The sequence below is a fragment of the Chiloscyllium plagiosum genome, unplaced genomic scaffold (assembly GCF_037043375.1).
Source record: "Chiloscyllium plagiosum isolate Xiang-an unplaced genomic scaffold, Cpla_swu_hap1 HiC_scaffold_6, whole genome shotgun sequence".
Lineage (NCBI taxonomy): Eukaryota > Metazoa > Chordata > Chondrichthyes > Orectolobiformes > Hemiscylliidae > Chiloscyllium > Chiloscyllium plagiosum.
In genome coordinates this window covers 83617720-83642887 of record NW_028270144.1, presented here as the reverse complement: position 1 = coordinate 83642887, position 25168 = coordinate 83617720, and the positions used below count along the sequence as shown (strand labels likewise).

Genomic DNA, 25168 nt, shown 5'->3' with positions numbered 1-25168 from the left:
GAGAGCGAATCAGCAAGAGCACGAGCGAGAGCGAGAGAGCGAGCGAGAGAGCGAGAGAGCGAATCAGCGAGAGTGCGAGAGCGAATCAGCGAGAGCGCGAGGGAAAGAGAGCGCGAGGGAGAGCACGAGAGAAAGCGCGCGAGAGCGCGCACGACAGAGAGAGCGAGAGAGCGTGAGAGAGAGCGCGAGAGAGCGCGAGAGAGCGCGAGAGAGCGCGAGAGAGCGCGAGAGAGAGCGAGAGAGAGCGAGAGAGAGCGAGAGCGAATCAGCAAGAGCGCGAGAGAGCGAGAGCGAATCAGCAAGAGCACGCGAGCGAGAGAGCGAGAGAGAGCGAGCGAGCGAGCGAGAGCGCGCGAGAGCGAATCAGCGAGAGCGCGAGGGAAAGAGAGCGCGAGGGAAAGAGAGCGCGAGGGAGAGCACGAGAGAAAGCGCGCGAGAGAGCGAGAGCGCGAGAGCGAATCAGCAAGAGCGCGAGCGAGAGAGCGAGCGAGAGAGAGAACGAGAGAACGAGAGAGAGCGCGGGAGCGCGAGAGCGAGCGAGCAAGAGAGCAAGTCAGAGGGAGCGCGAGGGAGCGAGCGAGAGGCAGCGAGAGCGAATCAGCAAGAGCGAGAGAGAGCGAGAGCGAATCAGCAAGAGCGTGAGACAGCGCGCGAGAGAGCGCGAGAGCGCGAACGCGAGTGAGAGAGGGGGCAGCGAGCGAGAGCGAATCAGCAAGAGCGCGAGAGAGAGCGAGAGCGAATCAGCAAGAGCGCGAGCGAGCGAGAGAGAGAGCGAGAGAGAGAGCGAGAGAGAGAGAGCGAGAGAGAGAGAGCGAGAGAGAGAGCGAGAGAGAGAGCGAGAGAGAGCGAGAGAGAGCGAGAGAGAGCGAGAGAGAGCGAGAGAGAGCGAGAGAGAGCGAGAGAGCGAATCAGCGAGAGCGCGAGGGAGCGCGAGAGAGAGCGCGACAGAACGCGAGAGAGCGCGAGATCGAGAGAGCGAGAGCGAGAGCGAGAGCGAGAGAGCGAGAGCGAGAGAGCGAGAGCGAGAGAGAGCGAGAGAGAGCGAGAGAGAGCGAGAGAAAACGAGAGAGAACGAGAGAGAACGAGAGAGAACGAGAGAGAACGAGAGAGAACGAGAGAGAACGAGAGAGAACGAGAGAGAACGAGAGAAAACGAGAGAAAACGAGAGAAAACGAGGGAGAAAGAGAGAAAACGAGGGAGAACGAGAGAGCGCGAGAGAGCGCGAGAGAGAGCGCGAGATCGAGCGCGAGATCGAGAGAGCGAGAGCGAGAGAGCGAGAGAGCGAGAGCGAGAGAGCGAGAGCGAGAGAGAGCGAGAGAGAGCGAGAGAGAGCGAGAGAGAGCGAGAGAAAACGAGAGAGAACGAGAGAGAACGAGAGAGAACGAGAGAGAACGAGAGAGAACGAGAGAGAACGAGAGAGAACGAGAGAAAACGAGGGAGAAAGAGAGAAAACGAGGGAGAACGAGAGAGCGCGAGAGAGAGCGCGAGAGAGAGCGCGAGAGAGAGCGCGAGAGAGAGCGAGAGAGAGAGCGCGAGAGAGAGCGCGAGAGAGAGCGCGAGAGAGAGAGCGAGAGCGAGAGTGAGATCGAGATCGAGAGAGCGAGATCGAGAGAGCGAGATCGAGAGAGCGAGATCGAGAGAGCGAGATCGAGAGAGCGAGATAGAGCGCGTGAGAGAGAGAGCGAAAGAGCGCGTGAAAGAGAGCGCGAGCGAATCAGCAAGAGCGCGCAAGAGCGACAGTGAGACACAGTGAGAGAGCGCGAGAGCGAGAGAGAGCGAGAGCGCGAGAGAGCGCGAGAGAGCGCGAGAGAGCGCGAGAGAGCATGCGAGAGCGCGAGAGAGCGCGAGAGAGCGCGCGAGAGAGCGCGAGAGAGCGCGAGAGAGCGCGAGCGAATCAGCAAGAGCGCGAGAGAGCGCGAGAGAGCGCGAGAGAGCATGCGAGAGCGCGAGAGAGCGCGAGAGAGCGCGCGAGAGAGCGCGAGAGAGCGCGAGCGAATCAGCAAGAGCGCGAGAGAGCGCGCGAGAGCGACAGTGAGACACAGTGAGAGAGCGCGAGAGAGCGCGAGAGAGCGCGAGAGAGCGCGAGAGAGCGCGAGAGAGCGAGAGAGCGCGAGAGAGCGCGAGAGAGCGCGAGAGAGCGCGAGAGCGGGCGCGAGAGCGGGCGCGAGAGCGGGCGCGAGAGAGGGCGCGAGAGAGGGCGCGAGAGAGGGCGCGAGAGAGGGCGCGAGAGAGAGCGCGAGAGAGAGCGAGAGAGAGAGCGCGAGAGAGAGCGCGAGAGAGAGCGCGAGAGAGAGAGCGAGAGCGAGAGTGAGATCGAGATCGAGAGAGCGAGATCGAGAGAGCGAGATCGAGAGAGCGAGATCGAGAGAGCGAGATCGAGAGAGCGAGATAGAGCGCGTGAGAGAGAGAGCGAAAGAGCGCGTGAAAGAGAGCGCGAGCGAATCAGCAAGAGCGCGCAAGAGCGACAGTGAGACACAGTGAGAGAGCGCGAGAGCGAGAGAGAGCGAGAGCGCGAGAGAGCGCGAGAGAGCGCGAGAGAGCGCGAGAGAGCATGCGAGAGCGCGAGAGAGCGCGAGAGAGCGCGCGAGAGAGCGCGAGAGAGCGCGAGAGAGCGCGAGAGAGCGCGAGCGAATCAGCAAGAGCGCGAGAGAGCGCGAGAGAGCGCGAGAGAGCATGCGAGAGCGCGAGAGAGCGCGAGAGAGCGCGCGAGAGAGCGCGAGAGAGCGCGAGCGAATCAGCAAGAGCGCGAGAGAGCGCGCGAGAGCGACAGTGAGACACAGTTAGAGAGCGCGAGAGAGCGCGAGAGAGCGCGAGAGAGCGCGAGAGAGCGCGAGAGAGCGCGAGAGAGCGAGAGAGCGCGAGAGAGCGCGAGAGAGCGCGAGAGAGCGCGAGAGCGGGCGCGAGAGCGGGCGCGAGAGCGGGCGCGAGAGCGGGCGCGAGAGAGGGCACGAGAGAGGGCGCGAGAGAGGGCGCGAGAGAGGGCGCGAGAGAGGGCGCGAGAGAGGGCGCGAGAGAGGGCGCGAGAGAGGGCGCGAGAGAGGGCGCGAGAGAGGGCGCGAGAGAGGGCGCGAGAGAGGGCGCGAGAGAGGGCGCGAGAGAGGGCGCGAGAGAGGGCGCGCGAGAGAGAGAGCGCGAGAGAGAGAGCGCGAGAGAGAGAGCGCGAGAGAGAGAGCGCGAGAGAGAGAGCGCGAGAGAGAGAGCGAGAGAGAGAGAGCGCGCGAGAGGGCCCGGGAGAGAGGTCACGAGAGGGCCCGAGAGAGAGGTCACGACAGGGCCCGAGAGAGAGGTCACGACAGGGCCCGAGAGAGAGGTCACGACAGGGCCCGAGAGGTCACGAGAGGGCCCGAGAGAGAGAGCGAGAGAGAGCGAGAGAGAGCGAGAGCGAGAGAGAACGAGAGAGAACGAGAGAGAACGAGAGAGAACGAGAGAAAACGAGAGAGAACGAGAGAAAACGAGGGAGAAAGAGAGAAAACGAGAGAGCGCGAGAGAGAGCGCGAGAGAGAGCGCGAGAGAGAGCGCGAGAGAGAGCGCGAGAGAGCGCGAGAGAGAGCGCGAGAGAGAGCGCGAGAGAGAGCGCGAGAGACAGCGCGAGAGAGAGAGCGAGAGAGAGCGCGAGAGAGAGCGCGAGAGAGAGCGCGAGAGAGAGCGCGAGAGAGAGCGCGAGAGAGAGCGCGAGAGAGAGAGCGAGAGAGAGAGCGAGAGAGAGCGCGAGAGAGAGCGCGAGAGAGAGCGCGAGAGAGAGAGCGAGAGCGAGATCGAGAGCGAGATCGAGAGAGCGAGATCGAGAGAGCGAGATCGAGAGAGCGAGATCGAGATCGAGAGAGCAAGATTGAGAGAGCGAGAGAGCGCGAGCGAGAGAGAGCGCGTGAGAGAGCGCGAGCGAATCAGCAAGAGCGCGCGAGAGCGACAGTGAGACACAGTGAGAGAGCGCGAGCGAGAGCGAGAGAGCGCGAGAGAGCGCGAGAGAGCGCGAGAGAGCGCGAGAGAGCGCGAGAGAGCGCGAGAGAGCGCGAGAGCGCGAGAGAGAGCGCGAGAGAGAGAGCGAGAGCGAGAGTGAGATCGAGATCGAGAGAGCGAGATCGAGAGAGCGAGATCGAGAGAGCGAGATCGAGAGAGCGAGATCGAGAGAGCGAGATAGAGCGCGTGAGAGAGAGAGCGAAAGAGCGCGTGAAAGAGAGCGCGAGCGAATCAGCAAGAGCGCGCAAGAGCGACAGTGAGACACAGTGAGAGAGCGCGAGAGCGAGAGAGAGCGAGAGCGCGAGAGAGCGCGAGAGAGCGCGAGAGAGCATGCGAGAGCGCGAGAGAGCGCGAGAGAGCGCGCGAGAGAGCGCGAGAGAGCGCGAGAGAGCGCGAGAGAGCGCGAGCGAATCAGCAAGAGCGCGAGAGAGCGCGAGAGAGCGCGAGAGAGCATGCGAGAGCGCGAGAGAGCGCGAGAGAGCGCGCGAGAGAGCGCGAGAGAGCGCGAGCGAATCAGCAAGAGCGCGAGAGAGCGCGCGAGAGCGACAGTGAGACACAGTTAGAGAGCGCGAGAGAGCGCGAGAGAGCGCGAGAGAGCGCGAGAGAGCGCGAGAGAGCGCGAGAGAGCGAGAGAGCGCGAGAGAGCGCGAGAGAGCGCGAGAGAGCGCGAGAGCGGGCGCGAGAGCGGGCGCGAGAGCGGGCGCGAGAGAGGGCACGAGAGAGGGCGCGAGAGAGGGCGCGAGAGAGGGCGCGAGAGAGGGCGCGAGAGAGGGCGCGAGAGAGGGCGCGAGAGAGGGCGCGAGAGAGGGCGCGAGAGAGGGCGCGAGAGAGGGCGCGAGAGAGGGCGCGAGAGAGGGCGCGAGAGAGGGCGCGAGAGAGGGCGCGCGAGAGAGAGAGCGCGAGAGAGAGAGCGCGAGAGAGAGAGCGCGAGAGAGAGAGCGCGAGAGAGAGAGCGCGAGAGAGAGAGCGCGAGAGAGAGAGCGCGCGAGAGGGCCCGGGAGAGAGGTCACGAGAGGGCCCGAGAGAGAGGTCACGACAGGGCCCGAGAGAGAGGTCACGACAGGGCCCGAGAGAGAGGTCACGACAGGGCCCGAGAGGTCACGAGAGGGCCCGAGAGAGAGAGCGAGAGAGAGCGAGAGAGAGCGAGAGCGAGAGAGAACGAGAGAGAACGAGAGAGAACGAGAGAGAACGAGAGAAAACGAGAGAGAACGAGAGAAAACGAGGGAGAAAGAGAGAAAACGAGAGAGCGCGAGAGAGAGCGCGAGAGAGAGCGCGAGAGAGAGCGCGAGAGAGAGCGCGAGAGAGCGCGAGAGAGAGCGCGAGAGAGAGCGCGAGAGAGAGCGCGAGAGAGAGCGCGAGAGAGAGAGCGAGAGAGAGCGCGAGAGAGAGCGCGAGAGAGAGCGCGAGAGAGAGCGCGAGAGAGAGCGCGAGAGAGAGCGCGAGAGAGAGAGCGAGAGAGAGAGCGAGAGAGAGCGCGAGAGAGAGCGCGAGAGAGAGCGCGAGAGAGAGAGCGAGAGCGAGATCGAGAGCGAGATCGAGAGAGCGAGATCGAGAGAGCGAGATCGAGAGAGCGAGATCGAGATCGAGAGAGCAAGATTGAGAGAGCGAGAGAGCGCGAGCGAGAGAGAGCGCGTGAGAGAGCGCGAGCGAATCAGCAAGAGCGCGCGAGAGCGACAGTGAGACACAGTGAGAGAGCGCGAGCGAGAGCGAGAGAGCGCGAGAGAGCGCGAGAGAGCGCGAGAGAGCGCGAGAGAGCGCGAGAGAGCGCGAGAGAGCGCGAGAGCGCGAGAGAGCGCGAGCGAGAGAGCGAGAGAGCGCGAGAGAGCGAGAGCGAGAGAGCGCGAGAGAGCGCGAGCGAGAGCGAGAGAGCGCGAGAGAGCGAGAGCGAGAGAGCGCGAGAGAGCGCGAGAGAGCGCGAGAGAGCGCGCGCGAGAGAGCGCGAGCGAATCAGCAAGAGCGCGAGAGAGCACGCGAGAGCGACAGTGAGACACTGAGAGAGCGCGAGAGAGCGCAAGAGAGAGCGAGAGCGCGAGAGAGAGCGAGAGAGAGCGAGAGCGCGACAGAGAGCGAGAGAGCGAGAGAGCGCGAGAGAGAGCGCGAGAGAGAGCGCGAGAGAGAGCGCGAGAGAGAGCGCGAGAGAGAGCGCGAGAGAGATCGAGAGAGAGATCGAGAGAGAGCGCGCGAGAGAGCGAGCACGAGCGCGAGAGCGAGAGCGAGCGAGAGCGAGAGCGAGATCGAGAGAGCGAGATCGAGAGAGCGAGGTCGAGAGAGCGAGGTCGAGAGCGAGATCGAGAGAGCGAGAGCGAGAGCGAGATCGAGAGAGCGAGATCGAGAGAGCGAGAGCGAGAGAGCGAGAGCGAGAGCGAGGTCGAGAGAGCGTGGGCGAGAGCGAGAGCGAGATCGAGAGCGAGGTCGAGAGCGAGATCGAGAGAGCGAGATCGAGAGAGCGAGATCGAGAGAGCGAGATAACGCGAGCGAGCGAGAGCGCGCAAGAGAGAGAGCGAGAGAGCGCGAGCGAGAGAGAGCACGTGGGAGAGCGCGTGAGAGCGTGATCGAATCAGCAAGAGCGCGCGAGAGCGACAGTGAGACACAGTGAGAGAGGGCGCGAGAGAGGGCGCGAGAGAGGGCGCGAGAGAGGGCGCGCGAGAGGGCACGCGAGAGGGCACGCGAGAGGGCGCGCGAGAGGGCGCGCGAGAGAGAGCGCGAGAGAGAGCGCGAGAGAGAGAGCGAGAGAGCGAGCGAGAGCGAGCGAGAGCGAGCGAGAGAGCGCGAGAGAGCGCGAGAGAGCGCGAGAGAGCGCGAGAGAGCGCGAGAGAGCGAGCGAGAGAGCGCGAGAGAGCGAGAGAGAGCGAGAGAGCGCGCGAGAGAGAGCGCGAGAGCGCGAGAGAAGGCGCAATGAGTGCGAGCGAATCAGCAAGAGCGCAAGAGAGCACGCGAGAGCGACAGTGAGACACAGTGAAAGGGCGCGAGAGAGGGCGCGATAGAGGGCGCGAGAGAGCGCGCGCGAGAGAGCGAGAGAGAGCGCGCGAGAGAGAGCGCGAGAGAGAGCGCGAGAGAGAGCGCGAGAGAGAGCGCGAGAGAGAGCGCGAGAGAGAGCGCGAGAGAGAGCGCGAGCGAATCAGCAAGAGCCGAGAGCAACAGTGAGACACAGTGAGAGAGCGCGAGAGGGCGCGAGAGAGGGCGCGAGAGAGGGCGCGAGAGAGGGCGCGAGAGAGGGCGCGAGAGAGGGCGCGAGAGAAGGCGCGAGAGAAGGCGCGAGAGAAGGCGCGAGAGAGAGCGCGAGAGAGAGCGCGAGAGAGAGCGAGAGAGAGCGCGAGAGCACGAGAGAGCGCGAGAGAGCGCGCGCGAGAGAGCGCGAGAGAGAGCGAGAGTGCGAGAGAGAGCGAGAGGGAGCGAGAGAGAGCGCGAGAGAGAGCGCGAGAGAGCGAGAGAGAGCGCGAGAGCACGAGAGAGCGCGAGAGAGCGCGCGCGAGAGAGCGAGAGAGAGCGCGCGAGAGAGCGAGAGAGAGCGCGAGAGCGCGAGAGAGCGCGCGCGAGAGAGCGAGAGAGAGCGCGAGAGAGTGCGAGAGTGCGAGAGAGAGCGCGAGAGAGCGAGAGGGAGCGAGAGAGAGCGCGCGAGAGCGCGAGAGAGCGCGCGCGAGAGAGCGAGAGAGAGCGCGCGCGAGAGAGCGAGAGAGAGCGCGCGCGAAAGAGCGAGAGAGAGCGCGCGCGAGAGAGCGAGAGAGCGCGCGAGAGAGAGCGCGAGAGAGAGCGCGAGAGAGAGCGCGAGAGAGAGCGCGAGAGAGAGCGCGAGAGAGAGCGCGAGAGAGAGCGCGAGCGAATCAGCAAGAGCGCGAGAGAGCACGCGAGAGCGACAGTGAGACACAGTGAAAGGGCGCGAGAGAGGGCGCGAGAGAGGGCGCGAGAGAGGGCGCGAGAGAGCGCGCGCGAGAGAGCGAGAGAGAGCGCGAGAGAGAGCGCGAGAGCGAGCGAGAGCGCGAGAGAGCGCGAGAGAGAGCGCGAGAGCGAGCGCGAGAGCGCGAGAGAGCGCGAGAGAGCGCGAGAGAGCGCGCGCGAGAGCGAGAGAGCGCGAGAGAGCGCGAGAGAGCGCAAGAGAGCGCGCGCGAGAGCGAGAGAGAGCGCGAGAGAGCGCGAGAGAGCGCGAGAGAGCGCGAGAGTGCGAGAGCGAGAGAGAGCGAGAGAGAGCGCGCGAGAGAGCGAGAGAGAGCGCGAGAGAGAGCGCGAGAGAGAGCGCGAGAGAGAGCGCGAGAGAGAGCTCGAGCGAATCAGCAAGAGCGCGTGCGAGAGCGACAGTGAGACACAGTGAGAAAGTGCGAGAGAGCGTGAGAGAGCGCGAGAGAGAGCGAGAGAGAGCGAGAGAGAGAGCGAGAGCGAGAGAGCGAGAGAGCGAAAGAGCGAAAGAGCGAGAGCGAGAGCGAGAGAGAGCGCGAGAGAGAGCGAGAGAGAGGGCGCGAGAGAGGGCGCGAGAGAGGGCGCGAGAGAGGGCGCGAGAGAGCGTGCGAGAGAGCGTGCGAGAGAGCGCGCGAGAGAGCGCGCGAGAGAGAGCGCGAGAGGGAGCGCGAGAGAGAGCGCGAGAGAGAGCGCGAGCGAATCAGCAAGAGCGCGAGAGAGCGTGCGAGAGCAAGGGACAGCGACAGCGAGACACAGTGAGAGAGCGCGAGAGAGCAGGAGCGCGAGAGAGAACGAGAGTGAGCGAGAGAGAACGAGAGTGAGCGAGAGAGAGAGAGCAAGAGTGAGAGCGAGAGAGCGAGAGCGAGAGAGCGAGAGCGAGAGAGGGAGAGCGAGAGAGGGAGAGCGAGAGAGGGAGAGCGAGAGAGGGAGAGGGAGAGCGAGAGAGGGAGAGCGAGAGAGGGAGAGCGAGAGCGCGAGCGAGAGTGCGAGCGAGCGCGAGAATGAGCGAGAGAACGAGCGCGAGAGCGAGCGCGAGCGAGCAAGAGAGCGAGAGAGAGCGAGAGAGAGCGAGAGAGAGCGAGAGAGAGCGAGAGAGAGCGAGAGAGAGCGAGCGCGAGAGCGCGCGAGAGAGAGCGCGAGAGAGAGCGCGAGAGAGAGCGCGAGAGCGCGAGAGAGAGCGCGAGAGAGAGCGCGAGAGAGAGCGCGAGAGAGCGCGCGAGAGAGAGCGCGAGCAAATCAGCAAGAGCGCGAGAGAGCACGCGAGAGCGACAGTGAGACACAGAGAGCGCGAGAGAGCGCGAGAGAGCGCGAGAGAGCGCGAGAGAGAGCGAGAGAGAGCGAGAGAGAGCGAGAGAGAGCGAGAGCGCGAGAGAGAGCGAGAGAGCGAGAGAGCGCGAGAGAGAGCGCGAGAGAGCGCGAGAGAGAGCGCGAGAGAGATCGAGAGAGAGATCGAGAGAGAGCGCGCGAGAGAGCGAGCACGAGCGCGAGAGCGAGAGAGCGAGAGCGAGAGCGAGATCGAGAGAGCGAGATCGAGAGAGCGAGGTTGAGAGAGCGAGGTCGAGAGCGAGATCGAGAGAGCGAGAGCGAGATCGAGAGAGCGAGATCGAGAGAGCGAGAGCGAGAGAGCGAGAGCGAGAGAGCGAGAGCGAGAGCGAGGTCGAGAGAGCGAGAGCGAGAGCGAGAGCGAGATCGAGAGCGAGATCGAGAGAGCGAGATCGAGAGCGCGCAAGAGAGAGAGCGAGAGAGCGCGAGCGAGAGAGAGCACGTGGGAGAGCGCGATCGAATCAGCAAGAGCGCGCGAGAGCGACAGTGAGACACAGTGAGAGAGGGCGCGAGAGAGGGCGCGAGAGAGGGCGCGAGAGAGGGCGCGAGAGAGGGCGCGAGAGAGGGCGCGAGAGAGGGCGCGAGAGAGGGCGAGAGAGGGCGAGAGAGGGCGCGCGAGAGGGCGCGAGAGAGGGCGCGCGAGAGGGCGCGCGAGAGGGCGCGCGAGAGAGAGCGCGAGAGAGAGCGCGAGAGCGAGCGAGAGCGAGCGAGAGAGCGCGAGAGAGCGCGAGAGAGCGCGAGAGAGCGAGTGAGAGCGAGTGAGAGAGCGCGAGAGAGCGAGAGAGCGCGCGAGAGAGAGCGCGAGAGTGCGAGAGAGAGCGCGAGAGAGAGCGCGAGCGAATCAGCAAGAGCGCAAGAGAGCACGCGAGAGCGACAGTGAGACACAGTGAAAGGGCGCGAGAGAGGGCGCGAGAGAGGGCGCGCGAGAGAGAGCGCGAGAGAGAGCGCGAGAGAGAGCGTGAGAGAGAGCGCGAGCGAATCAGCAAGAGCCGAGAGCAACAGTGAGACACAGTGAGAGAGCGCGAGAGGGCGCGAGAGAGGGCGCGAGAGAGGGCGCGAGAGAGGGCGCGAGAGAGGGCGCGAGAGAGGGCGCGAGAGAGGGCGCGAGAGAGGGCGCGAGAGAGGGCGCGAGAGAGGGCGCGAGAGAGGGCGCGAGAGAGGGCGCGAGAGAGGGCGCGAGAGAGGGCGCGAGAGAAGGCGCGAGAGAAGGCGCGAGAGAGCGCGAGAGAGAGCGCGAGAGAGAGCGCGCGAGAGAGCGAGAGAGAGCGCGAGAGCACGAGAGAGCGCGAGAGAGCGCGAGAGAGCACGAGAGAGCGCGAGAGAGCGCGCGCGAGAGAGCGAGAGAGAGCGCGAGAGAGAGCGAGAGTGCGAGAGAGAGCGCGAGAGAGCGAGAGGGAGCGAGAGAGAGCGCGAGAGAGAGCGCGAGAGCGCGAGAGAGAGCGCGAGAGAGCGCGTGCGAGAGAGCGCGTGCGAGAGAGCGCGCGCGAGAGAGAGCGCGCGCGAGAGAGCGAGAGAGAGCGCGCGCGAGAGAGAGCGCGAGAGAGAGCGCGAGCGAGAGCGCGAGCGAATCAGCAAGAGCCGAGAGCAACAGTGAGACACAGTGAGAGAGCGCGAGAGGGCGCTAGAGAGGGCGCGAGAGAGGGCGCGAGAGAGGGCGCGAGAGAGGGCGCGAGAGAGGGCGCGAGAGAAGGCGCGAGAGAAGGCGCGAGAGAAGGCGCGAGAGAAGGCGCGAGAGAGCGCGAGAGAGAGCGCGAGAGAGAGCGCGCGAGAGAGCGAGAGAGAGCGCGAGAGCACGAGAGAGCGCGAGAGAGCGCGAGAGAGCACGAGAGAGCGCGAGAGAGCGCGAGAGAGCGCGAGAGAGCGCGAGAGAGCGCGAGAGAGCGCGCGCGAGAGAGCGAGAGAGAGCGCGAGAGAGAGCGAGAGTGCGAGAGAGAGCGCGAGAGAGCGAGAGGGAGCGAGAGAGAGCGCGAGAGAGAGCGCGAGAGCGCGAGAGAGAGCGCGAGAGAGCGCGTGCGAGAGAGCGCGTGCGAGAGAGCGCGAGCGAGAGAGAGCGCGCGCGCGAGAGAGCGCGAGAGAGAGCGCGAGAGAGAGCGCGAGAGAGAGCGCGAGAGAGAGCGCGAGAGAGAGCGCGAGAGAGAGCGCGAGAGAGAGCGCGAGCGAATCAGCAAGAGCGCGAGAGAGCACGCGAGAGCGACAGTGAGACACAGTGAAAGGGCGCGAGAGAGGGCGCGAGAGAGGGCGCGAGAGAGGGCGCGAGAGAGGGCGCGAGAGAGAGCGCGAGAGAGCGAGCGCGAGAGCGAGCGCGAGAGAGCGCGCGCGAGAGCGAGAGAGAGCGCGAGAGAGCGCGCGAGAGAGCGCGAGAGAGCGCGAGAGAGCGAGAGAGAGCGAGAGAGAGCGAGAGAGAGCGAGAGAGAGCGAGAGAGCGAGAGAGCGCGCGAGAGAGAGCGCGAGAGAGAGCGCGAGAGAGAGCGCGAGAGCGCGAGAGAGAGCGCGAGAGAGAGCGCGAGCGAATCAGCAAGAGCGCAAGAGAGCACGCGAGAGCGACAGTGAGACACAGTGAAAGGGCGCGAGAGAGGGCGCGAGAGAGGGCGCGAGAGAGGGCGCGAGAGAGAGCGCGAGAGAGAGCGCGAGAGAGAGCGCGAGAGAGAGCGCGAGAGAGAGCGCGAGAGAGAGCGCGAGCGAATCAGCAAGAGCCGAGAGCAACAGTGAGAGAGCGTGAGAGGGCGCGAGAGAGGGCGCGAGAGAGGGCGCGAGAGAGGGCGCGAGAGAGGGCGCGAGAGAGGGCGCGAGAGAAGGCGCGAGAGAAGGCGCGAGAGAAGGCGCGAGAGAGCGCGAGAGAGAGCGAGAGAGAGCGCGAGAGAGCGCGAGAGAGCGCGCGCGAGAGAGCGAGAGAGAGCGAGAGAGAGCGCGAGAGAGAGCGAGAGTGCGAGAGAGAGCGCGAGAGAGCGAGAGGGAGCGAGAGAGAGCGCGAGAGAGAGCGCGAGAGCGCGAGAGAGCGCGTGCGAGAGAGCGCGTGCGAGAGAGAGCGCGCGCGAGAGAGCGAGAGAGAGCGCGCGCGAGAGAGAGCGCGAGAGAAGGCGCGAGAGAGCGCGAGAGAGAGCGAGAGAGAGCGCGAGAGCACGAGAGAGCGCGAGAGAGCGCGAGAGAGCGCGAGAGAGCGCGCGCGAGAGAGCGAGTGAGAGCGCGAGAGAGTGCGAGAGTGCGAGAGAGAGCGCGAGAGAGCGAGAGGGAGCGAGAGAGAGCGCGAGAGAGAGCGCGAGAGCGCGAGAGAGCGCGAGAGAGCGAGCGCGAGAGAGCGCGCGCGAGAGAGCGAGAGAGAGCGCGCGCGAGAGAGCGAGAGAGAGCGCGCGCGAGAGAGCGAGAGAGAGCGCGCGCGAGAGAGCGAGAGAGCGCGCGCGCGAGAGAGCGAGAGAGCGCGCGCGCGAGAGAGCGAGAGAGCGCGCGAGAGAGAGCGCGAGAGAGAGCGCGAGAGAGAGCGCGAGAGAGAGCGCGAGAGAGAGCGCGAGAGAGAGCGCGAGAGCGCGAGAGAGAGCGCGAGAGAGAGCGCGAGAGAGAGCGCGAGAGAGAGCGCGAGCGAATCAGCAAGAGCGCGAGAGAGCACGCGAGAGCGACAGTGAGACACAGTGAAAGGGCGCGAGAGAGGGCGCGAGAGAGCGCGCGCGAGAGAGCGCGAGAGAGAGCGCGAGAGCGAGCGCGAGAGCGCGAGAGAGCGCGAGAGAGCGAGAGAGAGCGCGAGAGCGCGAGAGAGCGCGAGAGAGCGCGAGAGAGCGCGAGAGAGCGTGCGCGAGAGCGAGAGAGCGCGAGAGAGCGCGAGAGAGCGCGCGCGAGAGCGAGAGAGCGCGAGAGAGCGCGAGAGAGCGCGAGAGTGCGAGAGCGCGAGAGAGCGAGAGAGAGCGCGAGAGAGCGCGCGCGAGAGAGCGCGAGAGAGCGCGCGCGAGAGAGCGAGAGAGAGCGCGCGCGAGAGAGCGAGAGAGAGCGCGCGCGAGAGCGCGAGAGAGAGCGCGCGCGAGAGAGCGAGAGAGAGCGCGCGCGAGAGCGAGAGAGAGCGCGCGCGAGAGAGCGAGAGAGCGCGCGCGCGAGAGAGCGAGAGAGCGCGCGCGCGAGAGAGCGAGAGAGCGCGCGCGCGAGAGAGCGAGAGAGCGCGCGAGAGAGCGCGCGAGAGAGCGCGCGAGAGAGAGCGCGAGAGAGAGCGCGAGAGAGAGCGCGAGAGAGAGCGCGAGAGAGAGCGCGAGAGCGCGAGAGAGAGCGCGAGAGAGAGCGCGAGAGAGAGCGCGAGAGAGAGCGCGAGAGAGAGCGCGAGCGAATCAGCAAGAGCGCGAGAGAGCACGCGAGAGCGACAGTGAGACACAGTGAAAGGGCGCGAGAGAGGGCGCGAGAGAGCGCGCGCGAGAGAGCGCGAGAGAGAGCGCGAGAGCGAGCGCGAGAGCGCGAGAGAGCGAGAGAGAGCGCGAGAGCGAGCGCGAGAGCGCGAGAGAGCGCGAGAGAGCGCGAGAGAGCGTGCGCGAGAGCGAGAGAGCGCGAGAGAGCGCGAGAGAGCGCGAGAGAGCGCGCGCGAGAGCGAGAGAGCGCGAGAGAGCGCGAGAGAGCGCGAGAGAGCGCGAGAGAGCGCGAGAGAGCGCGAGAGAGCGCGAGAGTGCGCGAGAGTGCGAGAGCGCGAGAGAGCGAGAGAGCGAGAGAGCGAGAGAGAGCGCGAGAGAGCGCGCGAGAGAGAGCGCGAGAGAGAGCGCGAGAGAGAGCGCGAGAGAGAGCGCGAGAGAGAGCGCGAGAGAGAGCGGGAGCGAATCAGCAAGAGCGCGTGCGAGAGCGAGTGAGACAGTGAGAAAGTGCGAGAGAGCGTGAGAGAGCGCGAGAGAGAGCGAGAGAGAGCGAGAGAGAGAGCGAGAGAGAGAGCGAGAGAGAGAGCGAGAGAGAGAGCGAGAGCGAGAGAGCGAAAGAGCGAAAGAGCGAGAGCGAGAGAGAGAGAGCGCGAGAGAGAGCGCGAGAGAGGGCGCGAGAGAGGGCGCGAGAGAGGGCGCGAGAGAGGGCGCGAGAGAGGGCGCGAGAGAGGGCGCGAGAGAGGGCGCGAGAGAGGGCGCGAGAGAGGGCGCGAGAGAGGGCGCGAGAGAGGGCGCGAGAGAGCGCGCGAGAGAGCGCGCGAGAGAGCGCGCGAGAGAGCGCGCGAGAGAGAGCGCGAGAGGGAGCGCGAGAGAGAGCGCGAGAGAGAGCGCGAGCGAATCAGCAAGAGCGCGAGAAAGCGTGCGAGAGCGAGGGACAGCGACAGCGAGACACAGTGAGAGAGCGCGAGAGAGCAGGAGCGCGAGAGAGAACGAGAGTGAGCGAGAGAGAACGAGAGTGAGCGAGAGAGAGCGAGCAAGAGTGAGAGCGAGAGAGCAAGAGTGAGAGCGAGAGAGCGAGAGAGGGAGAGCGAGAGAGGGAGAGCGAGAGAGGGAGAGCGAGAGAGGGAGAGCGAGAGAGGGAGAGCGAGAGAGGGAGAGCGAGAGAGGGAGAGCGAGAGTGGGAGAGCGAGAGTGGGAGAGCGAGAGTGGGAGAGCGAGAGTGGGAGAGCGAGAGTGGGAGAGCGAGAGAGGGAGAGCGAGAGAGGGAGAGCGAGAGAGGGAGAGCGAGAGAGGGAGAGGGAGAGCGAGAGAGGGAGAGGGAGAGCGAGAGAGGGAGAGCGAGAGCGCGAGCGAGAGTGCGAGCGAGCGCGAGAATGAGCGAGAGAACGAGCGCGAGAGCGAGCGCGAGCGAGCAAGAGAGCGCGAGAGAGCTAGAGAGCGCGAGAGAGAGCAAGAGAGAGCAAGAGAGAGCGAGAGAGAGCGAGAGAGAGCGAGAGAGAGCGAGAGAGAGCGAGAGAGAGCGAGAGAGAGCGAGAGAGAGCGAGCGCAAGAGCGCGAGAGAGCGCGAGAGAGCGCGAGAGAGCACGAGAGAGCGAGAGAGCGCGCGAGAGAGAGCGCGAGAGAGAGCGCGAGAGCGCGAGAGAGAGCGCGAGAGAGAGCGCGAGAGAGCGCGAGAGAGAGCGCGAGAGAGAGCGCGAGAGAGAGCGCGAGAGAGAGCGCGAGAGAGAGCGCGAGAGAGAGCGCGAGAGAGAGCGCGAGAGAGAGCGCGAGCAAATCAGCAAGAGCGCGAGAGAGCACGCGAGAGCGACAGTGAGACACAGTGAAAGGGCGCAAGAGAGGGTGCGAGAGAGGGCTCGAGAGAGGGCTCGAGAGAGGGCGCGAGAGAGGGCGCGAGAGAGGGCGCGAGAGAGGGCGCTAGAGAGGGCGCGAGAGAGAGCGCGAGAGAGAGCGCGAGAGAGCGCGAGAGAGCGCGAGAGAGCGCGAGAGAGAGCGCGAGAGAGAGCGCGAGCAAATCAGCAAGAGCGCGAGAGAGCACGCGAGAGCGACAGTGAGACACAGTGAAAGGGCGCGAGAGAGGGCGCGAGAGAGGGCGCGAGAGAGGGCGCGAGAGAGGGCGCGAGAGAGGGCGCTAGAGAGGGCGCGAGAGAGCGCGCGAGAGAGAGCGAGAGAGAGCGCGAGAGAGAGCGCGAGAGAGAGCGCGAGAGAGAGCGCGAGAGAGAGCGCGAGAGAGCGCGAGAGAGCGCGCGCGAGAGCGAGAGAGAGCGCGAGAGTGCGAGAGAGCGCGAGAGAGCGCGAGAGCGCGAGAGAGAGCGAGAGAGAGCGAGAGAGCGCGCGAGAGAGAGCGCGAGAGAGAGCGCGAGAGAGAGCGCGAGAGAGCGCGCGAGAGAGAGCGCGAGAGAGAGCGCGAGAGAGAGCGCGAGAGAGAGCGGGAGCGAATCAGCAAGAGCGCGAGAGAGAGCGACAGTGAGACACAGTGAGAAAGTGCGAGAGAGCGCGAGAGAGCGCGAGAGAGCGCGAGAGAGAGCGAGAGAGAGCGAGAGAGAGCGAGAGAGAGCGAGAGAGAGCGAGAGAGAGCGAGAGAGAGCGAGAGCGAGAGAGCGAGAGAGCGAAAGAGCGAGAGCGAGAGAGAGAGAGAGCGCGAGAGAGAGCGCGAGAGAGAGCGCGAGAGAGAGCGCGAGAGAGAGCGCGAGAGAGAGCGCGAGAGAGAGCGCGAGCGAATCAGCAAGAGCGCGAGAGAGCGTGCGAGAGCGAGGGACAGCGACAGCGAGACACAGTGAGAGAGCGCGAGAGAGCAGGAGCGCGAGAGAGAACGAGAGTGAGCGAGAGAGAACGAGAGAGAGCGAGCAAGAGTGAGAGCGAGAGAGCAAGAGAGCAAGAGAGCGAGAGCGAGAGAGGGAGAGCGAGAGAGGGAGAGCGAGAGAGGGAGAGCGAGAGAGGGAGAGCGAGAGAGGGAGAGCGAGAGAGGGAGAGCGAGAGTGGGAGAGCGAGAGTGGGAGAGCGAGAGTGGGAGAGCGAGAGAGGGAGAGCGAGAGAGGGAGAGCGAGAGCGCGAGCGAGAGTGCGAGCGAGCGCGAGAATGAGCGAGAGAACGAGCGCGAGAACGAGCGAGCGCGAGCGAGCGCGAGAGAGCGAGAGAGAGCGAGAGAGAGCGAGAGAGAGCGAGCGCAAGAGCGAGAGAGAGGCAGCGAGAGCGTGAGAGAGAGCGTGAGCGAATCGGCAAGAGCGCAAGAGAGCGAGAGAGAGCGAGAGTGACAGTGAGAGACATAGTGAGAGAGAGCGAGAGAGCGCGAGAGCGAATCAGCATGAGTGCGAGAGAGCGCGAGAGAGCGCGCGAGAGAGAGAGCGAGAGAGAGAGCGCGCGAGAGGGCCCGAGAGAGAGGGCACGAGAGGGCCCGAGAGAGAGAGCGCGCGCGAGCGAGAGCGTGAGAGTGAGCGAGAGCGCGCGAGAGCGCGCGAGAGAGCGCGAGAGAGCGCGAGAGAGCGCGAGAGAGCGCGAGAGAGCGCGAGAGAGCGCGAGAGAGCGCGAGAGAGCGCGAGAGAGCGCGAGAGAGCGCGAGCGAATCAGCAAGAGAGCACGAGTGCGAGCGAGTGCGAGCGAATCAGCAAGAGCGAGAGAGCGCTAGCAAGAGAGTGAGAGAGAGAGCGAGAGACAGCGAGCGAGAGAGTGAGCGAGAGATTTATATCAGCAAGGTGGTGGGACAATGACAATTATATTGGAGCCACAAAACAAGTGTCTGTACGTAGGTGGCTTGCAATGTGTAAAACTGAAAATGTGTTGCTGGAAAAGCGCAGGTCAGGCAGCATCCAAGGAGCAGGAGAATCGACGTTTTGGGCATGAGCCCTTCTTCAGGAATGAGGAAAGTGTGTCCAGCAGGCTAAGATAAAAGGTAGGGAGAAGGGACTTGGGGGAGGGGCGTTGGAAATGCGATAGGTGGAAGGAGGTTAAGGTGAGGGTGATAGGCCGGAGTGGGGGTGGGGGCGGAGAGGTCAGGAAGAAGATTGCAGGTTAGGAAGGTGGTGCTGAGTTCGAGGGTTGGGACTGAGGCAAGGTGGGGGGAGGGGAAATGAGGAAACTGGAGAAATCCGAGTTCATCCCTTGTGGTTGGAGGGTTCCTAGCAGAAGATGAGGTGCTCTTCCTCCAGCCATCGTGTTGCTATGGTCTGGCGATGGAGGAGTCCAAGAACCTGTATGTCCTTGGTGGAGTGGGAAGGGGAGTTGAAGTGTTGAGCCACGGGGTGGTTGGGTTGGTTGGTCCGGGTGTCCCAGAGGTGTTCTCTGAAACGTTCCACAAGTAGGCGCCTGTGTCCCCAATACAGAGGAGGCCACATCGGGTGCAGTAAATGACGTGTGTGGATTTGTGGTGGATACGGAAGGATCCCTTGGGGTCTTGGAGGGAAGGGGGGAGGTGTGGGCGCAAGTTTTGCATTTCTTGCGGTTGCAGGGGAAGGTGCCGGGAGTGGAGGTTGGGTTGGTGGGGGGTGTGGACCTGACAAAGGAGTCACGGAGGGAGTGGTCTTTTCGGAACACTGATAGGGGAGGGGAGGGAAATATATCCCTGGTGGTGGGGTCCATTTGGAGGTGGTGGAAATGACGACAGATGATATGATGTATATGGAGGTTGGTGGGGTGGTAGGTGAGGACCAGTGGGGTTCTGTCCTGGTGGCAATTGGAGGGGCGGGGCTCAAGGGCGGAGGAGCAGGAAGTGGAGGAGATGCGGTGGAGAGCATCGTCGACCACGTCTGGGGGGAAATTGCAGTCTTTGAAGAAGGATGCCATCTGGGTTGTTCGGTATTGGAACTGGTCCTTGGGAGCAGATGTGGAGGAGACGAAGGAATTGGGAATATGGGATGGCGTTTTTACAGGGGGCAGGATGGGAGGAGGTGTAGTCTAGGAGGCTGTGGGAGTCGGTCGGTTTATAGTAAACACAGTTTATAGTCCGTGTTGATTCGGTTGCCCGAGATTGCAATGTGTAAAACCTGATAGTCAAACCATGGTGAGTAAGAAGCAGCAGCCAGGACAGATTTTTGCTACTCATGATGGAATGTGCTGTAGCACTTTTTCAAATTTCAACACCATCCAGAACAAAAATGGTTCCCGAAGTGGCACCGTATTTGCTACCAACAAACTCTCAACCTCTATCAACCAGGAGAACATGAGGGGGGCAAGCACACAGGGATATCAGAAAATCACAAGCCATCCTGATTTTAAACTTTCACTCAGTTCTTTCATTATTGTTATATAATATGGATTTTAATGCAGCACTGTGGGTATATTTCCACCACAGGGACTGCAACAAGAATATGGTCTGTCAAACAAATGTAATAGGGGATGGGCTTGACAACATCTCAAAAAACCTCCCATCCTCTTCCCTAACATTGAGAAGCATCAATATCACATTACCTTTCCAACCAGATTTAGACATATTATGGTCTTTAATTGCTATATCAGTATTCTCATTCCTTACATAACTCCCTTGTAATCAGACTGTTTTTTCATTTTATCAGTAATTTGAGTGTTCAAACTAAAGCAAGCACTTACCTCAGATCAGTTCTCAATTCTAGGGTCTCCACGATGTTACTTACTTGATCTAAGCATTTTAGATTTTCAATAATCTGAAATTAAAATACAGGAAACAAATTAAAACAAAAAGACTATTTCATAGGAATGCTACCTCAAAACACGTGCAAGGAGCACACAGGTGCAGAAATTCCATGAACATCACTGTCTAGCAACTGATGAGACTGCCTTCCAATCTATTGAGTTTTTAGGTGTCTGCAGAAGCAAAGGTAAAGTAATCAGTGGTGTCAGCTAGTGCACATCCTCAAAGTTCAAATTCAGCCCAGAGGTGCAGTCGTACACTCTCGTCCATCATGATGAACTGTGCAACAACTGAGCAGCCAGCACTATGATTTCATAATCTTTGACACAACTTCCATAACTTTGGCCTCAGTCGGGCCATCTGCGCACGCACAGCCAATGTGACATTATTAGAACATAGAAAGGAATTACATTAACCATTTATACTTTAGGGATGTCTGTCACTAACTGACATCACTGGGCTTATTTACAGATGAGCATTTCTCTTTGTATTCATGCTAAGCAATTCAAAGCAGAAAAGCTGAAGATAGAGATTAGGTTGTGTTTGTAAACAGCAAAGGCATGTCCTGATGTTTTTCCCCCATCAGAAGGCAAAGTTCAAATACAAAGGCAAAACCGCTGCATCAACCATTTCTACAATTTGAATGAGTGCTCATTATGAAATTTATCAAAACCTTGCTGATAAACATCAAGTTATAATATGACATATGTCTCAATCATCTGAGCAGGTTAAACCAAGATCATGAAATCCTATAACCAAAACCCAGACTGAACTGGGATTAACATGATATGGAGGTGACGGTGTGGGATTGGGGTGGACAAATTCAGAAATCACATGGCACCAGGTTATAGTCCAACAGGTTAATTTGAAATCACAAGCTTTCTCAGCATGCCACCTGACAAAGGGACTTTGTTCAGAAAGCTTGTGATTTGAAAATAAATCTGTTGGACTATAACCTGGTATCATGTGATTTCTGACTTTGAAATTAACATGTCATCAAATTACAGAAACCAGCCAATCAGATAAATTTTCTGTTTGATTTAGACCTTTTCGGAAAGTTTCATATATTGGAATGAGTCTCCTACACAATATCCAACAAATAAAAAAATGGAGCCAGGCAGGGGAATAAACAAAAACTATTTCAGATAACAGTTTTTGGGCAGGATAGAAATTATGAATTTGTTACAGCAGAACTGGAACACTTGCTCACTCCATCATCTGACTTTATGTTTCAACCTCTTGGAAAACAATGCCCAGTGAAAAAACAAAATCAGAGAAACATCCATTCACTGAGAATTGAAAGGGTATTTGACAAATTTTGCAACTAATAAGGATACAAATTCACTATCTATAGTCTGAACCAAAAGCAAAACCAAAAGTCTTCTGTCGTAAACTACAACTGTATAAATATTTTACCATTAATACTCTTGGGGCTCACAGTCACTTGAACAGTTTTTCAAAAAAGAATTTTCACAAAAATAACCAGCAGGTCACTATTTTGAAATACAAACTCTAAAAATGACGTATAATTTACATCTTTTCATAACAATAACACCTAATCATTCAATTAATACAAAATTAAATAAGGCAGGCTAGGTTATGCAATATTTAAACAGGAAACTGTGTCCAAAAGGAAATGCTGCAGCCAATTCACAAAAACATATTTCCACAAATTGAAATCTGTGGAAATTGGCTAATTTGTCTTTGTAATGTGTATCCACAGATAAACACTGGCTAGGAACACACGACGATAACACTAATCTAGAAGCATGTGTATCAAATCAAAAGAAATTGGATTTCAAGAGTGGGTGAAAATGAAGTATAATTTGTTTAGAGTACCTTGCAGGAACTATTTCAGTTCATGGTATTTCATGAAATATTCCTCCATAATACAGTTTACATACCTTTTATATCCAATTCTTACCTGGTGGGAATTACAACATGTTGAGAGACATTTTGATTTGGCCTGCTCTAAGTTTTTTATGGCAGAGTCCAAGCCATAAATCTTCTCCTTCAGCACATTTTGGAGTTTAATAATCCTTTTAAGATGTTGTTGTACCAGGAATTCTAACTCATTCAACAAGTTTTCTTTCCTGCGGAAAATGGCAAGGGCAAACTTAATTATACTCAATAGTTAAGGTCAATTCTATTCCTAAAGTTCAAAATAATAGGAACTGGAGGCAAGGTTAATAAAACACAGAAAAGAAAATACAACAGAATAATGTAATTCATTAAGCACATTAAAAAAGTGCCAGGATAAGTGATTGTTACAGCTACAGGGAACTCCTGGATTCCAATGTGATCCAGGACAAATATGTCTCTACTAAGGTGGTTGCAGCTAGAGGAGTGTTCCAGAGCTTGATACCAAGCTTGACAGTACAACACATGAGGATGCAGGTAAATTACCTTTGAACTAGGATGCAGTTATAATCGCTCAGGATAGGGTCACATGATTTAGTCAAAAGTCAGAGACAGGAGCACATGCAAGATATGGGGATGAGGCTCAGTTTTTGAAATTGTCAAACAGTTTTGAGGCTTTTTCAGCCCATTTAAAATGAGGGTAGGGGCCTCAAGGTAGATGATCTAACTGACCATGGCATCCTGGTAGACGAAATGAAAAGGAATGCAGTGGTAGTGAGGGCCAGTAAAATGAAAAGGGATGGATATGATCCTCTATAGCAAACAGCATGTGCTCAAAAGGCTGTGTTATCAGTTCTGGACTGAAGAGGAACTTGAAGTAGGATGGCAGAATCTATTCATCATAATCAAAGTAAATGCAAACAAAGGCCAGAAAGAAAGAGGCTCTGCATAATTACTTATGGAGTTTGACACCAAATGAGGTAGGATCTCAAAAAAGGCAAGAATCTCTAGATTATGTCCAGAGGCTGTGATGAAAAGATGTGATAAATCAGAGTAGGGGTCAAGATAATGGAGAAAGGTATTAATACAGAAAATGATACACAGACAATGACAGGAAGAGAGGTAGTGTACAAATCTAAATACACCATCGCAAGGCTACAGGACACAAATAAAGAGGACAAAACTAAAGGCTCTGTTTCTGAATTCACGTAACATCCCAACCAGACAGTAGGTTTATACTAGACTTGTTGTGGAATGTCAAGGGCTGGCTCTGTTAATTAATGATGGTATGAACACAGTAGAAAGGGAATCACCCAAGTTTAGGAAAATAGAAATAGTTTAGGTAGGAGTGAGATATGGTAAAGGCAAGAGCTCACTAGTCTGAATGCTATACAGTAATCAGGAAGTACAGGTAGAAAAAAATGGGAGTTTGTTAGAAGTATTTAGCGATAATCATAAAGGAACTTTAATTTACTTATAGATTAGAAAGTTTAATGAGGAAAGGTAGCCTACATAAAGAATTCACAATGTTTGAGATAGTTTCTTTAGAACAAAATGTTTTGCAACGAACCAGAAAGAAGGCTATATTAGATCTGACATTGTGCAATGAGGTAGGATTAATGTGAATTACAAATGTGAGGTGATGCATTTAGGCAAGTCTAATTCTAGAGCGAATTATACATTGAACGGAAGAGTCTTGGAAAAAAGTTGATGGGCAGAGAGATCTGGGAGTGCAGGTCCATTGTACCCTGAAAGTTGCTGCACAGGTGGATAGAGTGGTCAAGAAGGCATATGGTATGCTTGCCTTCATTGGACAGGGTATTGAGTATAAGAGCTGGCAAGTCATGTTAAAATTGTACAAGACATTGGTTTGGCCGCATTTGGAATACTGTGTACAGTTCTAGTCGCCACATTACCAAAAGGATGTGGACGCTTTGGAGAGGGTGCAGAGAAGGTTTACGAGGATGTTGCCTGGCATGGAAGGTGCTAGCTATGAAGAGGGATTGAGTAGGTTAAGTTTGTTTTCATTAGAAAAAAGGAGATAGAAGGGGGACCTGATTGAGGTTTACAAAATCATGAAGGGTATAGACAGGGTGGATAGAGATAAGCTTTTTCCCAGGGCGAAGGATTCAATAACGAGAGGTCACGCTTTCAAGGGTGAGAGGTGAAAAGTTTAAGGGTGATACACACAGCAAGTACACAGAGAGTGGTGGGTTCTGGAACGCGTTGCCAGCAGAGGTGGTAGAGGCAGGCACGGTAGATTCATTTAAGATGTGTCTGGACAGATGCACGAGTAGGTAGGGAGCAGAGGGATACAGATGCTTAGGAATTGGGAGACAGGTTTAGACAGTAGATTTGGATCGGATCAGGCTTGGAGGGCCAAAAGGGCCTGTTCCTGGGCTGTAAGTTTTCTTTGTTCTAAGTTCTAATAATCTGTTAGTGAAGACAAAGCTAGGGTGCAAGGTAGCAAAGACTATTAAATGATTGTATTCAGTTTAAGGTGGCGAAGATGGCCTCGAGACTAGTATTTTAAAATGTAGATAAGGACAATTATGAGAAGTAGAGGACGTTAAAGTGAAATAAATTAGGTTACAGGGTAGATTAATAGGAATGCAGTGGCAGACATTTAAAGGGGCATTTCAGAATACAGAAAAGTTTTTCTTTTTCGTTAAAATATAAGGAGTAAACCAATCACCTGTTATTAACTAAAAATGAGAGATGGTGTCAAACTTTGGCGGTACAGACTGAAGGGACTCTTCTCTATGATTTTAAATACATACAATTATACCAAATGGGAAGCAGGTCAGCAGATCTGACAAAATACAAGGAATAGCAAAAATGTAAAAAAGGAAAAACCAGAATGAGAGAAAGCCTAGGCAGCATTATAAAAATTAGATACAAGAGTTTCTAACAGATATTTTGAAGAGTTGGTCCTATAGAAATTGACTGGGGAACTAAAAAATGGAAAATAATGAGAAAAATGAACTGATCAGTTATTCTGCATCAGCCTTTATTTGAGATATAATTAATAACCAAGTAAAAGCTGTAGACAGGAAGTGGAAGAGGAAGAGAAAGAGGAATTGGAGAAAATCAGTCACATGTAAAGTGGCATGAGTAAACTATTATTACAGGTTGACAAGTGTCTGGGTCCTACTGGATTCATACCAAGGTCTTAAAAACATGACTGGTAAGATACTGGTGTTGGCTTTATTTGAAAGCAGAAAGGATAAAAAAAGTTACTTTCACTTCTCACCAGTATAGTTGAATCTTCCCTGAATTTAGGGAATTTTGTGCAAGTTAAAGCAAGTTAAGTATCTTACCAGCCATGTTTTTAAGACCTTGGTATGAAGTCCAGCAGGACCCAGACACTTGTCAACCTGTAACAATAGGTTGCTCAATGCCACTTTCCTAGTGATTGATTTTCTCCAATTCCTCTTTCTCTTTCATTTCCTGTCTACAGCTTTTACTTGGTTATTAATTATATCTCGAATAAAGACTGATGCAGAATACCTGATCAGTTCATTTTTCTCCTTATTTTCCATTCTTTAATTCCCCAGTCAATTTCTCTAGGATCAACTCTTCAAAATATCTGTTAGAAACTCTTGTATCTAATTTTATAATACCGCCTAGGCTTTCTCTCATTCCAAATCCACAGCAATATGGTTGATGCTTAACAGCCCTCTGGGATGGACAATAAATGCTGGCGTAGCCGGTGATGCCATCATCCCATGAATGAACTAAAAAATAAACAAACAAAGGAGGAAACTACAGGCCAGTTACTGTAACATCTGTCATAGGGTGGATGTTAGAAGCTATTGAAGACTTTGTAACTTGGAAATATTCAATGCAAGTAGGCAGAAACAACATGGTGTTGTGAAAGGAAACTTGCTGAAGTTCTTTGAAGAAGTAACATGCTCAAGATAAAGGGGAATATAAAGGCGGATGTACTGTATTTAGATTTCCAGAAGGCATTTAGTAAAAAGTTCCATATCAAAAACCAGTGTGAAAAATAGAAGAATCATGGTATAGTCAGTGTTGGCTTAGACACCAAGATACAGCATATGCGTTAACTGACCATGTTCTGGTTGACAAAACATAACGAGTGGTATGCCACAGGTTTGAGTAATGGGAGTTCAACTGTTATAATGTATATAAAGAAGCGGATAAAGGGAATAGTTGCTAAATTCAATGAAGAGACAAAAACAGTTAGGAAGTGAAGTTG

At 57.6% G+C, this 25168-nt stretch overlaps 1 protein-coding gene and 1 pseudogene across 1 annotated transcript in view; one reads left to right on the top strand and one right to left on the bottom strand.

The window, feature by feature from the left end:
• Positions 1 to 18999, top strand: part of LOC148149797 (uncharacterized) — a 20668-nt pseudogene extending 1669 nt beyond the window's left edge.
• The window catches only part of LOC122551059 (RING finger protein 17-like), a 123485-nt gene that overhangs the window by 77723 nt on the left and 20594 nt on the right, over positions 1 to 25168 (bottom strand). The window contains exons 6-7 of the mRNA XM_087988553.1: positions 21011 to 21179; positions 19026 to 19099 (exon numbers count right to left, since the gene is read on the bottom strand). Coding sequence (XP_087844679.1) covers positions 19026 to 19099; positions 21011 to 21179 — 243 coding nt within the window. The remainder of the gene's footprint in view (positions 1 to 19025; positions 19100 to 21010; positions 21180 to 25168) is intronic.